At 38.0% G+C, this 13,122-nt stretch overlaps 1 protein-coding gene across 10 annotated transcripts; it reads left to right on the forward strand.

Moving 5' to 3' along the window:
* The first annotated feature begins 1,425 nt into the window (after positions 1 to 1,425).
* LOC18436626 (CO(2)-response secreted protease) lies at positions 1,426 to 9,195 on the forward strand. 10 transcript variants are annotated; one of them, XR_016040778.1, is made up of 10 exons: positions 1,426 to 1,638; positions 1,744 to 2,012; positions 2,093 to 2,204; positions 5,345 to 5,882; positions 5,980 to 6,080; positions 6,240 to 6,482; positions 6,761 to 6,943; positions 7,323 to 7,533; positions 8,296 to 8,362; positions 8,459 to 9,195. XR_016040778.1 is itself a non-coding variant. In XM_088846753.1 (10 exons), the coding sequence occupies exons 1-10, from the start codon at positions 1,433 to 1,435 to the stop codon at positions 8,463 to 8,465; spliced, it is 1,869 nt and encodes a 622-aa protein (XP_088702879.1). In that variant the 5' UTR covers positions 1,426 to 1,432; the 3' UTR covers positions 8,466 to 9,195. The 10 variants fall into 10 exon arrangements, 2 of the variants coding, with proteins under 2 accessions (XP_088702879.1, XP_006846917.1); XR_016040775.1 differs by having other exon boundaries at positions 6,829 to 6,943; positions 7,074 to 7,533; XM_088846753.1 differs by having other exon boundaries at positions 6,829 to 6,943.
* Positions 9,196 to 13,122: the final 3,927 nt, after the last annotated feature.

Consider the following 13,122-nt stretch of genomic DNA (forward strand, 5'->3'; position numbering starts at 1 on the left):
AAAACCCCCCATTTCAAATCTCAACGCCGATACATACGAATACGAAAAAAAAAATAAAAAAAATATAGGTGCGGTTTCTATAAGGTTGCAACATTGAACAACCCAATTAAGGTGCACCTTAAAATTTTATCATAACATGTAAAATTTTATCATAACATGTAATTTTGTTGTGCAAATTTTTTAGTATTATTTTAAAATATATTTTCATACCTAATTAGAAAATTTTAAATTCTAAAAACAGTTAAAATTAAGTAGATCTATAAATATATGAAAATCTTGAAAATGGATGGTCTAGATAATGTGTTGCAAGATGCACTATTTTCGGGACTCAAAATTTTTTTTTATATTCATAAATCTCAATGTCGAGATGATCGATTAGAGTGTTTTTTCAACATTAAAACAACATTTTCGATAGATTTTTGAGGTGCATATGTGCTTCTACATTTTAAGGTTGCAACCTTCTATAAACTTTTCCCTAAAAATATTGTATCTAGTGAAACAATATCTATACAATCCATTTCTAATATTTTGAAGTATTTATATATCTATCCAATTTGTTGGAATAAGGCTTGGGTGATGATGATGATCGATCTGCCATTTTTGGGGCTTTAAGTTTTTCATATTTAGGACAAATATCAATGTTCTAGCCATCCTAGGGGTTATTCTAGAACTGAAACTATATCTTCTGTGGGTGGCAATGGGTTAGGTTGGTTCAGGTCCAGACTCGAAAAACAAATTATGGGACCGGACCCGACTAGTCCCGATTGGACCCGACCCAAAAATTAAAAATATATATACCTAAATATATTTAAATATTATAATTTAAAATATATATTTATATTTATTTGAATATTAAATAAATATTATATTAATATTTATTTATATAATAACGAGTCGGTTCCGGTCGGATCTATATTTGAACCCGAACCCAACCCACCAAATTCAATTCTTGGACCCATACCTGGACCTGGGTCGGGTCCAAATGTCGGGCTGAACCCTAGAATGTTATTCCTTTGTTTATTCCAGAGAAGCAAATGAAGCACCACGGGAGCATTTGCTATCCATCGTGATAAAAAATGAAAGATTCGATGTATTTTGGTTCATCTCTCACATAGGATGAATGGTTGATTCCCATGTAATAAGTATACTACCATATGCTGTTTCTTGTTTTTTTTCCTTTTATGTTTTTTAACATTCACTTTTCTTGTATGATATAAGACTCCTTTTGGTGTAATTTTCTTGATATAAGAACCAGTTTCCATAACCATTTCTGAGATAAAAGATTCCTGGATAACTTGGGAGCTGACGCACTTTTATGGTAAAGCCAAGAATGTTATGAGGGGCATTCCATGATATATGAATCGTGAACAAATGGCAATTTACATGTTCATTCTTATAAATTGCAGTCAGTTCATTTCTCGATGTGAGCTTAATGAATCCATTCATGGATATGAAACGCTATTCTTATTGTTTGAATGCCATGCTTTTCCAGTTTTTCTTGTTTGTACTTCTCTCCCTTCTTTCCGAAGGGATCGAATCGGACACGACCGTATACATAGTTTATATGGGGGCCCCTGGTAATAAGAATGAAGATCCGGTCTCTGATCATTTGGAACTCATATCATCAATTACAGCAAGGTCTCTCTCATTTACCTCAATCTTGCTCTGGATAATTCTCTTCAATTTGGATTCAGCAATTTTCTCACTCATTTACTTAAATAATTTTCTTTAATTTGGGTTCAGCAAAAAGCCCCATTCCCAGGGTTTATTGGTACGCAGCTACATGAATGGTTTCTCAGGGTTTGCAGCACGGTTGACAGCACAACATGCAGCAGCCATGGCGAAACAACCACAAGTGGTATCGGTGTTTGTCGATCCATTTTTGCAACTTCACACAACTCGTTCATGGGATTTCTTGCAAGAGCACACTGAGCTTGAACCGTATTCTGACATGGATTCTGACTCTGGTTCTCGTAACAACACCAACACCATTATAGGACTCCTTGACACTGGTGAGTTCACTCATCGATTAGAGCTTCATCGACCATTCATTTCATGTATTGCATTTGATTAAAGATGTTGGTGAAATTAGGAGTTTGGCCCGAGTCTCCTAGTTTTGATGATATGGATATGGGGGCCATTCCAGCAAGGTGGAAGGGCGTATGCATGGAAGGCAAGGATTTTAACTCTTCATATTGCAACAGGTGAGGACTGTTCATCTTCATTACCTTTTTTTTCTTTTTTCTTTTTTTTGTAGACATTGAGGACCTGTAAGCTTCAGCTTTTCTGCATATTTTTTCTTTGTTGCTGTCCATCATTTTGCTGGCAAGGCTACCCGAGTGCCCCCACGATTCACTACTAATTCTCTTCCATCATGACTTTAGCTTCTTGGTTTCATAATTGCTACAGCTTATCATGTTTCACTAACTAAATTCCAATCGATGTTACGGAAAATTGGCTCGGCCGAGGTACTCAGAATTAGCCGAGGCGGAGTTAAACTCCAATCATTTGAGCATCTTTAAATTAAAATTGACATTTTAATGAATATAAAGTCCGAGGCCTGGTATACAACTTGCTCGAGCAAACCTGCCTCGCACATAGGGTGAGAAGCCGAGTCCTCATGCCAATAATCTTTCCATCTCTCTCCCTGCGTTGGAGTAGAAGCTAAGAAGCCCCAATCTCCCTCTTTCTATGTCTCCGCAATCTAAATCCGACTCCGAATAGTATTATTATTTAAATAATATTTAATATTATATATTTTAATAATATTAAAATAAATGTAACTATATATTTTATTTTAAATAATACGTGTATATATTTAACTTAACAGTTAAAATAATTTGTTTATAATTTTTCAGTCGGGTTTGGTCTGATAACTTCAAGTCTAATCAGTTCAGGTCCGATACTTTATTTTCGGGTCCAGGTCCAGGTCCAGCTAGACCCGGACCCAACCTAACCCGTTGCCTCCCGAAATTAAACATATATCTTTTTTGAAAAAAACACTCGAAAAGGAAAATTTGAACAATTTTTTCCTGGAAAGGTTGTCATCTTTCTTATGGACAGGGTTGCCCCTGCGTTATTTAGAAAGAACCATACACGCATGAATTCAAGGCAAAAGAGGATGTTTTCCGACTCAAATGTTAGGATCTCTTTACTGTGAATATTTTTAAATAAAATAAAGAAATTAGATATTGAGTTCTTAATTACCTAGATTGATTGTCCGAAAATTGAATGACCAATGGTCCATCTTAGTATGTCAATTTTTCTCAGGGCCTGTAGAATGTGTTGGTCACGTGGTTAAGTTGGTTATTTCCCCAAAATCTCGGGTCGTAAAATACTCCTAGTAGGGCTTTACCTAGGGACAATGGCTGATACGATACCGCCCGAGCATTCTATCGTTTGGCATGAGTTTATGGGAGAGTTTGAAAAATCGAACAGGCCTCCGTGTAATCGGTTTACCGGTTAGATCGGCTTAACCATCCTGCCGGTCAAAAAGTGTTAAATGAAAAAATATATATACAAAAACAATCAAAAAAATATATGGAAAGTATATTTAAAACATGATTAAACAAAACACTTCCAAAAAAATTTGAAAATTAGTTAGAAAAATGAATTTTAAAAAAATGATTTGTTTCTAGAGATATTTTTTGAAATTTTTAGAAAGGATGGAAAAATATAAAAATAAATATTAATGACCAATACACTTTTCAATCTTTGCCAAAATGATAAAAATATTTAAACACACATTACAAACAAATCCTTTATTTTTTTCAATTTTATATAATTTGTTTTGAATTTTTTCAAAATACCCAATCACATCACTTGAACCCGCCCAAACCGGAACCAACCGATATTGAATTCTCTGGTTTATGGACAATTCTATTTATGAAAAGACTCGAAGAAAAATTATATAAGGACCTCCAAAGAATAGGATACTAGGCCATGATCCATAATTTTAAGTATTTTACAATGAGGTCCACCCTCATGGCCTCTTTTATTTTTTTCAACATTTGACCGCTTTTTTATCTTAATTTTGTTTTGTTTTTTATTTGTGGGGTTGTCTAAAGGGTTGGAGTTATATTGACGGTCGATTTGATTTTCCAAACATTGGACTCACTTTGGCATTGTTCGATATCACTACTATCATACTACTCCAGACTTCAAAATATTTTAATTTTATTGAGCCGTTCGATATTTAAGGCCTGTTTACTATAAGGAAGTCCGATGTTTGGAAAATCGGATCGCTAGGCCTGATTAAAACTTTCGCTGGCTAGGTGATCGACTCACCACTAACCATAGGGGTGCCTGATGTTTAGAATACCTATCAAAAAAGTTTAAATTAAAATGCAGTTGCAAATTGGAAATATCTGACTGGGGAATGAAGTAGGAAAAACATTAAAAAAAAAAAAAAAGGGTTCATGTTGGACCTCAGCATACAATAATCGAAAATATAAACCATAGCATAGTACCCTAAATAGAAAAGGGTTCAGGTTGGAAAAAGTTTATATAGAGCCTTGGCTCTAAACAATCAAATTAGAGCCTACCTCAAATTTTCACTAGAAGATGTTGTTTTGATGCTTAAATATCCTCAAATTGATCATCACGACATCAAGATGGATGGACTTACAGAAAAAAATTAGATTTCAAGTTTAGAAAAAAATTAGATTTCAAGTTTTGAAAATAGTGCATCTTGTAACACAATTTTGGACCGTCAATTTTTCAGTTATTCAAGTTTTCATAGATCTACTCGATCTATACTATTTTTTAATCTTTAAATTTATAATTAAAGATATATTTTAAGGCTAGTTAAAGATTTCCAATATTAAAACCAGATTTCTCAACATTATTTTTAAGGTGGGTTCTAATTTGATTGTTTAGAGCTTCAACTCTATACAAACTGCACCCTTTATTTTTATTTTTATTTTTATTTTCCCACGTATGTCCATATTTTTCCAATAATCTAATAAACAAGTAATGTTGATTGGGGCTGACAATAGGCTGGGCAGTACAGCCCTAAAAAAAAATAGGGCTTGGGCTACAAAACGTGGTCTAATGCCCGGATAGAGCCCAGGCCAGCCCGACCTTAATAGGACCAGGTCTTGGCCTTGGCTAGCTCCAAAAGAACAAGGGCCACGGCTTGGCCCATTCCAGGTACGGCCCGTTGCCATCCTTAATGTTGACGGCGGTTGCATGTTTTGTTACGTCCGAGAGAGAGAGAGAGAGAGAGAGATGGAGGGAGGGAAAGAGAAAATTTGTTTGATTCAAACTTGAAAGCGATCGTTCAAGTTGTAGATTGAAAGGCCCAGTAAAGTAAGCTGATTAAGGATTTGTGTTGGGGCAACAGGAAACTGATCGGAGCTCGTTACTACAAAGACAACTCCCCTTCAGTAGCATGGACCGCACAGGACACACCCAGGGACACGCTCGGCCACGGAACTCACACCTCCTCCACTGCAGCTGGCAGCCTGGTTGCAGGGGCCAACTACTACGGCCTTGCTGCGGGCATCGCCAAGGGTGGTTCCCCCACATCGAGGCTAGCCGTGTACAAAGTCTGCACCGAAGAGGGGTGCAAGGGCTCTGCCATATTGGCCGCCTTCGATGATGCCATTGGAGATGGAGTCGACATTCTCTCTTTATCTCTTGGGGCTTCCCCTTTCTTCAAACCTGACTTTGTCAATGATCCCATTGCAATTGGTGCCTTCCACGCAACCCAGCACGGAATCCTGGTCGTCTGCTCCGCCGGCAATGGTGGCCCCGATTCAAGCTCGGTTGTTAACTCTGCACCTTGGATACTCACTGTTGCTGCCACCACTATCGATCGAGATTTCGAATCTGATTTGGTCCTTGGTTCTGGAGGTTCAACCACCACCAAGACCATCAAGGTATGTATGCTGCGTCAAAAATTGAAACTATTCTCTGTTCATGTTTGCCCATCTTATTGCGTTGCTTTAAGCACTAGTGTTTCATTCAAAATTCTAGGGAGAAGCCATCAATTTCTCTAATCTCAACAAGTCCCCTGTTTATCCACTGATTTATGGTGGAACTGCTGGGTCCAATTCAAGCTCCCAAGATGAAGCCAGGTGGGTTGCCCTCTTTTTCTCTATATAATTCTTCCCCTGCCGCCCCCCCCCCCCCCCCCCCCCCCCCCCCCCCCCCCCCCCCCCCCCCCCCCCCCGCCCCCCCTCCTAAATTATCTCTCTCTCTCTTATGTTGTTTCTTTTTATTGATGGGCCATATAGCAATTGCAATCCGGGAAGTTTGGATGGAGAAAAGATCAAAGGAAAAATCGTATTATGCCAACACACAGATCAAGGGTACTCCAAGAAAGAAAAGATGAATGGAGTGAAGAGCTTAGGGGGGTTTGGAGTGGCATTGGTTGACAACGAGGAGAGATATGTGGCCTTTGACTATGACACTTTTCCTGCAACTGCTCTCTCTTCAGCCTCAGCCAAGGAAGTACTTTCCCACATAAACTCCACAAGGTAAAAACTGGCCTTAGTTGTTTCGAAAATTATACAAAAGGACAATTTACTTCTGACATAAGAAAGTCACAATCACTATTGTCCTTGGGATTTCAATTTAGGTGGTTTTCAGTGTTATTGACTCGAATGAAAGTTTAAAAAAATCTCTTGAATTTTATAGCATATCCTAAGTCCTACAATTTCACATTTAATGGCAAGAAGTAATTGTGACCTCTTTGTAACAAAGATAAGTAGTATTACAGTATACAATACCTAATTATTTTGGAGCAACATGCCAGTGTCATGCTTGCTTCCAATTGCCTTTTAAGGCGTACCAGCAAATGATGGTAGCATAAAATTGTTATAGAAACCCAGTTGCGACCATTCTTCCAACAGTTGCTGTGACAAAGTTCAAGCCTGCGCCGACTGTGGCTTACTTCTCTTCAAGAGGGCCATCCACTGACACAAAGAACATTCTCAAGGCAAGTGCTTTTGCCCATTGTGTCTCTCCCAAATATCACTTTATTTCACTAAATTTAGTGCTTTCTTTTGGTAGTTTCCCCTCTACTGAATTATGTGCCGAACTTCTTTTCATGTATGAGCAATCATCAGGATGGACCTGGTTCTAACTTAACTCCCAAGCCGACTGACATTTTTCCCATTGAAATTTGCGGGGAGACAACAGACTAATCTGAAACTGTCCCTGCTTATTCTCCATAAGAAAAAATGATTCAACAGAATTAGGATGGTAACAAAAATAAGAATTAAGGTAGATCTGGGTATTAATTTCACTGAAAAGAGAGAAATCCATTTGTTTTGGCGATGCTGAAAAGAGAGCTGGGGTCATGTTGGTCGTTGCAGCCGGATGTTGCAGCACCAGGTGTGAACATTTTGGCGGCATACATACCAACAAGTGGATCATCGGTTCCTCCCGGTCAGAGTCCTTCACAATTCAACCTACTCTCAGGCACCTCGATGGCATGCCCCCATGTTAGTGGTATTGCTGCACTCATCAAATCCAAGCATCCTACTTGGTCCCCATCTGCCATAAGATCGGCCATTATGACCACAGGTATGGATTTTAGTGGGAGCACCACAAAAGGAAGTATATTATAAATTATAATAATGATAATTCAATAGATTATGGAAAGAGCAAATATGCAATTACCTTTAGTACACGAAGGTTGCATCATATGTAAAAGCAGATGGTTAGGGACTTGTCAATGATTGTGTCCAATGTTAGAGATTTTTTTTTTTAAACTTTGTCCAAAAAATCTAAACACTCCTAGCTGCTCAATTTCACACTTGACAGCTAGAAATGATTGTGGCTCTTCTTGTATTAAAACTAACAATGTATAATTACATCTTGCAATATACAATTCCTAGTGGGAAAGCTATTGAATGACGGACTCATGGGTGTGGATTGTAAGACATTTATTTGATGGTGGTCCCACCTCTCATTGTCTCCATTCATCTCTCTTCATCGTTTCGGTGGACAGTGATGATCATTTGGCAGTACCTTTTTCCATTGTCTATGCTATTCTAGAATTTCCCTATTCACAGACAACCCCAGGGATGAAAATAAACAAATTTAGGAGGCTAATTGGAACTCTGCAAATCGAAATAATATTCTGATACACGTTTCATAACTTGAGCATGATGAGATGAGCCTTCTTTGGCAATGGCCCCCCATTGTTCACTCGAGAGAAAAACAAGTCATCTTTTAAGGCTATTCATTGAGACAACCATGTAACATTTTGTTACTATGCTACATGTATCATTGTAGTACAATCCCATTTATCAGATAGTGTTCTGACTTTCCTTTCCAATCAAGCTGGCAGAGTTGGAATTGTTAAAAAGAAAATGTCAACTATCAGGGAACTGCGAGCAAAAAATAAAAGGTTATTATTTATAGAGCCACTCATATGCACTGAATGTCTCTTTCAATGCGGGGTATGCCTATGATTATAATCATTGTGGTTCATGTTCTTGTGCAGCAACTGAAACAGATAATTCCAAAGCTCAAATGACCACAGATTCAGGTTCATCAGCCACCCCTTACGATTATGGAACTGGGGAAGTTAACCCAACGGGAGCATTACAACCAGGTCTCATATATGAAACTTCAGGAGAAGATTATTTCTTCTTCCTTTGCAACTATGGGTACAATTCCTCTTCAATCAAAATCATATCAGGCAAAACAGGAAACTATACCTGCCCTTCGAATTCTTCCATAGAGTCTATTTCTGACCTCAACTATCCATCCATCGCCATAGTAAATCTCGACAACAAGTCAGGGAAGACGGTTAAGAGAACTGTCACAAATGTTGGCATTGACATGGAAACCATTTATACTGCGACTGTCAAAGCTCCCAAAGGGTTGGATGTCAAGGTGTCGCCTGATCGCCTACAATTCACTGAGACTTCCAAGAGCCTAAGCTATCAAGTAACCTTTGCCTCTTCTGGTTCATCCATAAAGAAGGATGCGTTTGGGTCTATCACTTGGTCCAATGGTAAACATAGTGTCAAGACAACATTTGTTGTAAGCGTGTCATGAAATTGCATCATCGTTGATCTCATGATTCTTGTTACCACAGAAAGCTTTTTCTTTTCCTTGTGCTAAGTTAATGAGGGGATTGAACCAAGTATCCCACTGGTTGTATGTGAAATAACTACAGAATATATATGCAATGACTAAAATACAAGGAGCTTGGGAGAGCTCCCTATTTATAAAGGATGTCATTACAACATTCTAATTGCCACACTAAAACCTCTTACTGAGAAGGGGAAAGCTCCCATCTCTCCTAGATATGGTTTTCAATATCTGCTTGAAAGCAAGAAGCAATGGTTAGCGAGAAAGCCGTTGCGTGTTAGTGCATCTGTTTTTTTGCTGGAGTGCGCTAGCACCTAGCAAACTATTGAACGAATAGAGTAATTGAGAACAAAATTAAAAATAAAAAAGTGTAGTGCTATCTCTGTATATATAAGGTGGGTCTTTTTAGGGTGGTATGTGAGTATCCGTGATTGTATTTCGTGTTTAAAGTTTTATTAGTATCATCTCTGCTTAAATAGTTGGGTTTGGTTCTCTTTCACCCTCCAGTTTCCTTCTTACCAAGTTAACCATATTTTGTCAGGGAGGGAGACCCTCTACATGCTGTCAAGGAATTTTTTCGATGCTTTTTAAACTAATTGGCTGAGGTCTTGAGCATATAAGCTTGATCGCCCCCAAAATGTGTCGTTGCAAAATAAAATGAAATGAACTCCAAATAACCAGGAAAAGACAACAAGATGGGAGATAGATTCAAAGCTTTTTATTGATGTTGAATATGGGCTGCGGAAGAGTTCCAAATGTTTATAAAGACATTGTTTCATTTACATGCAAACTCGGTTCAGCAAACAGGGAATACCATGTTGGGTTTATGTGGCCTTTAAAGGCCTTATGAGTGCTTGTAAAAATGAAATGCTGTAATGGAACATGAACTCAGTGGGAGTGTGGTCCCTCGTGGACCATACTACGCAAACGATGTTTGCTGATACCGGATTGTGCTTGACGATCTAGGCCAGTCAGTTGGGAAAATCATGTTACTTGGGCATAAAGAACAAACCGAGAAGGGTTCTAATGAGTTAGCCCTTGATGAGGTCGAGAATCTGCTCAGATGAGTGAGCCGAGGGACTGTGTGACCCTTGTATGTGATGGTGGCCTATAGAGATAGGGGTCAAAGCCTCATCCATGTGCCATCACACGGCATGCATATCAATAGATCATTCGGGAAAGCTAAAAATCCACCTTTTAGGATGAAGCGTATGCATGTGCGAGAGATACCCCTATGCACTATAGGAGCTGTGGTCGCATCAGGTCTAGGTGACATTAACTCTTCTCTAGAGGAGGACCTGAAATCCACAGACTAGGATTGCGACCCCTTGGCTCATCGGCCGGATTTTGGTGACCTGCTAATGAGCCCATGCTTGGACTGTGGGTCATGGGAAACACTGGGTCAGCTTGATAAAGCAAGTGTGGTCTGTAATCCATAGTTGAAGGTGGAGTGCCCCATGATTGTTGATTCCTAAACCATATGGATCATTTCCCATCAAATTAATTTAATTGTGTTTGTTGTATAATGAAAATATTTTTAGGATTATTATTTGAATTTTTATGAACCCCTGGATATTTTATTTATAATTTTTGGATTTATAAAATTAAAGATATTGATTTTATAATGGTTTAAATATTCAAATAATATTATAAAATCTTTTTATTAATTATATATATATATATATATATATATATATATATATATATATATATATATATCATTGGGGCCCATTGTGTACATAGGCCCACCATATTTTTAGAAGGTGGGGCCCATGAGTGCCTCCCTTGGGTTGCATGCCCTACCCTTATTCTATTTCCTTTTTTTGGTGATATGACATGTGGCTATATGGTTGAAAGATATTGACTAAATATTGACTTGATATATCTTTGAAAGATTGAGTAGACTTGTGTTATTTTATGGTATGTACAATATTCTGATTAGATTTAATTTATTTAATTTCTATTGATGAGAAATGGTTTAGAAAAAGGGGATAATGGTTCATGCACCTTCCATAATGTTGATGGCCCGTCTATGGAATGGATGACTCAAATCTCTCACCCCACAAGTCACCCAAGATCAATGGTTCATATTCAATCTAACAAGAAGAGGCAAGCTAAGGCAAACCCTAAAAAACCTTAATCTTATTCAAAGCTTATAAAAAGATATTGTCTCTACCAAAAAATCTCTACACCTTATCTCTTGTACCTAATTCCTATCTTTCTCTCTCATATCCCACAAAGGGGCACACCCCACTTAGATTTATCTCTCTCTTAAAAAAGGCTTCTTTCTCTCTCATGAAAGCCAAAAGCGGCACGCACCACTCTCTCATCTTTGATCTCTCTCTCCCACATTGTGAAAGAACTTAAGGGTGTAGGTTATGGAGTTCTTCTCTCTCTTCTCTCTCAACTATGGATTTATGGCTAGGGGTTTTAGGGTTTAGCAAAAAGATAATCCATCTCTCTCAAACAAGGTTGATAAGATAACTAGGTTTGATTTTGTGATCAAAGGGGTTCATGTTCTAATGGTGTGGCTTGGCCTAAACATGCTTCCCCGGTTGAGATTGAAGGTTAATCATTGATCACGTGCTATCGGATCATGGTGATTCGGTGTGAGGTGTAATAAGCCCAATTGCGGTAATCTTCGGCACTCTTCCTTTTGTTTCTTGCAATCTTATCTATTATTCTCAAGCATAGTGCATAGTTGTTTCAATGACATCAAGTTGTTAAAATCTTGATTTTATTGTTATGTTGATTTTATTTTAAAATTGATCTTATTGTAATAAAGATCACTTGTCAGTTATCTTTTGCCAAAAGAAAGGGGTGAAGAAAAAAGAAAAAACAAATTCTCCGGTAAAAGATCACATAGGTCTTTCTTTCATACTCTTGATCAGTCAATCCAAGATACAGGAAGTGTCCTTAGAATAATATAACTCAACCTTTGGGGCCTCAACCTTAAATCTATGGTGAATTACATTTTGTGACCTTGATTTGTGCTACTTCCTGCTGCTGGTCTACATTGTGCTTCACCAAATGAGAAATTTTCTGAAATATCCAAAAAGGGCCCCTCTCTCATGGATCAGCATGCTCTTATAGACTTTGGAGAGAGAGTTTATTGAGATCTGTTGGGGTTGTTTTGATCTTGGCAGTTCATCTTCATTTGATGGTCGTTGATACAATGAAATAGATTTGGTTGTTCAGACTCCATCCAATTAGAATCCGTATCTTTTAAAGTTGGAATTTGAATTCTAACCACCATTCGTATTTTGGCAGCAAACTTTTCTTTGAATCATTCACACGGTTCTTTGTTGAGAATGGGATGGGCTAAGTTTTAAGTAATGAAGAAATTGTCATGGCTCGTGCTTTAGGATTGACATTTGTAGCAAATGTTAGCCAATTGGAATCCTCATCTTTGGATTCTACAAATGGTGAGTAGACTATTTGGTATGCCAACCAAGAGAACCATGAAGTCAAAGGATGTGATTTTTTTTCTACCCCATAAATTCCAACTACCTGATGGCTATACCTCTATGTCAAGTCCCCCATCGCTCTAAAACCCCATTCTCCATGGCCAAGAAGTGGAAGAGAAGAAGTTGAAGAAACCAAAGGAAAAGGAAACTCCATCAAAACCAATAATGAAGGAAGAAGAACAAAAGCTAAAGTAAACTCCATCAAATTCATCCAATACATCAATTGAAAAGCTCAAAGCTTTCTTTTAAAAATTTGGTGAATAGAAGATGGTCCCTTTTGATTTGATAAGAACCCATCTCAATATCCTCACCATGCTTGTAGAACCCTTCAACTCTCTGCATCCCCACCTCAAATCCCCCATGCTTGAACAACCCAATCTTTCTCTCTCTATCCCCAACCCAATTTGCCAACCCCATTTCAAAAGTGTCCCAAGTTCCCTAACACCCTACCAGAGCAACTGGTACGACCTAACCAGTGTTTAAAAAGATCATTTTACTTAAGTACATCCTCAACTACTTTGTTAAAAATGCACAAATGCAAGTTCTTTATTGGGTTTAGCATCATCAACATGCAGGATAATTTGGTAATAAGGTTCCACTT

This window comes from Amborella trichopoda, chromosome 9 (genome assembly GCF_054954075.1).
Source record: "Amborella trichopoda isolate Santa Cruz 75 chromosome 9, AtrichopodaSantaCruz75HAP2 v2.0, whole genome shotgun sequence".
NCBI lineage: Eukaryota > Viridiplantae > Streptophyta > Magnoliopsida > Amborellales > Amborellaceae > Amborella > Amborella trichopoda.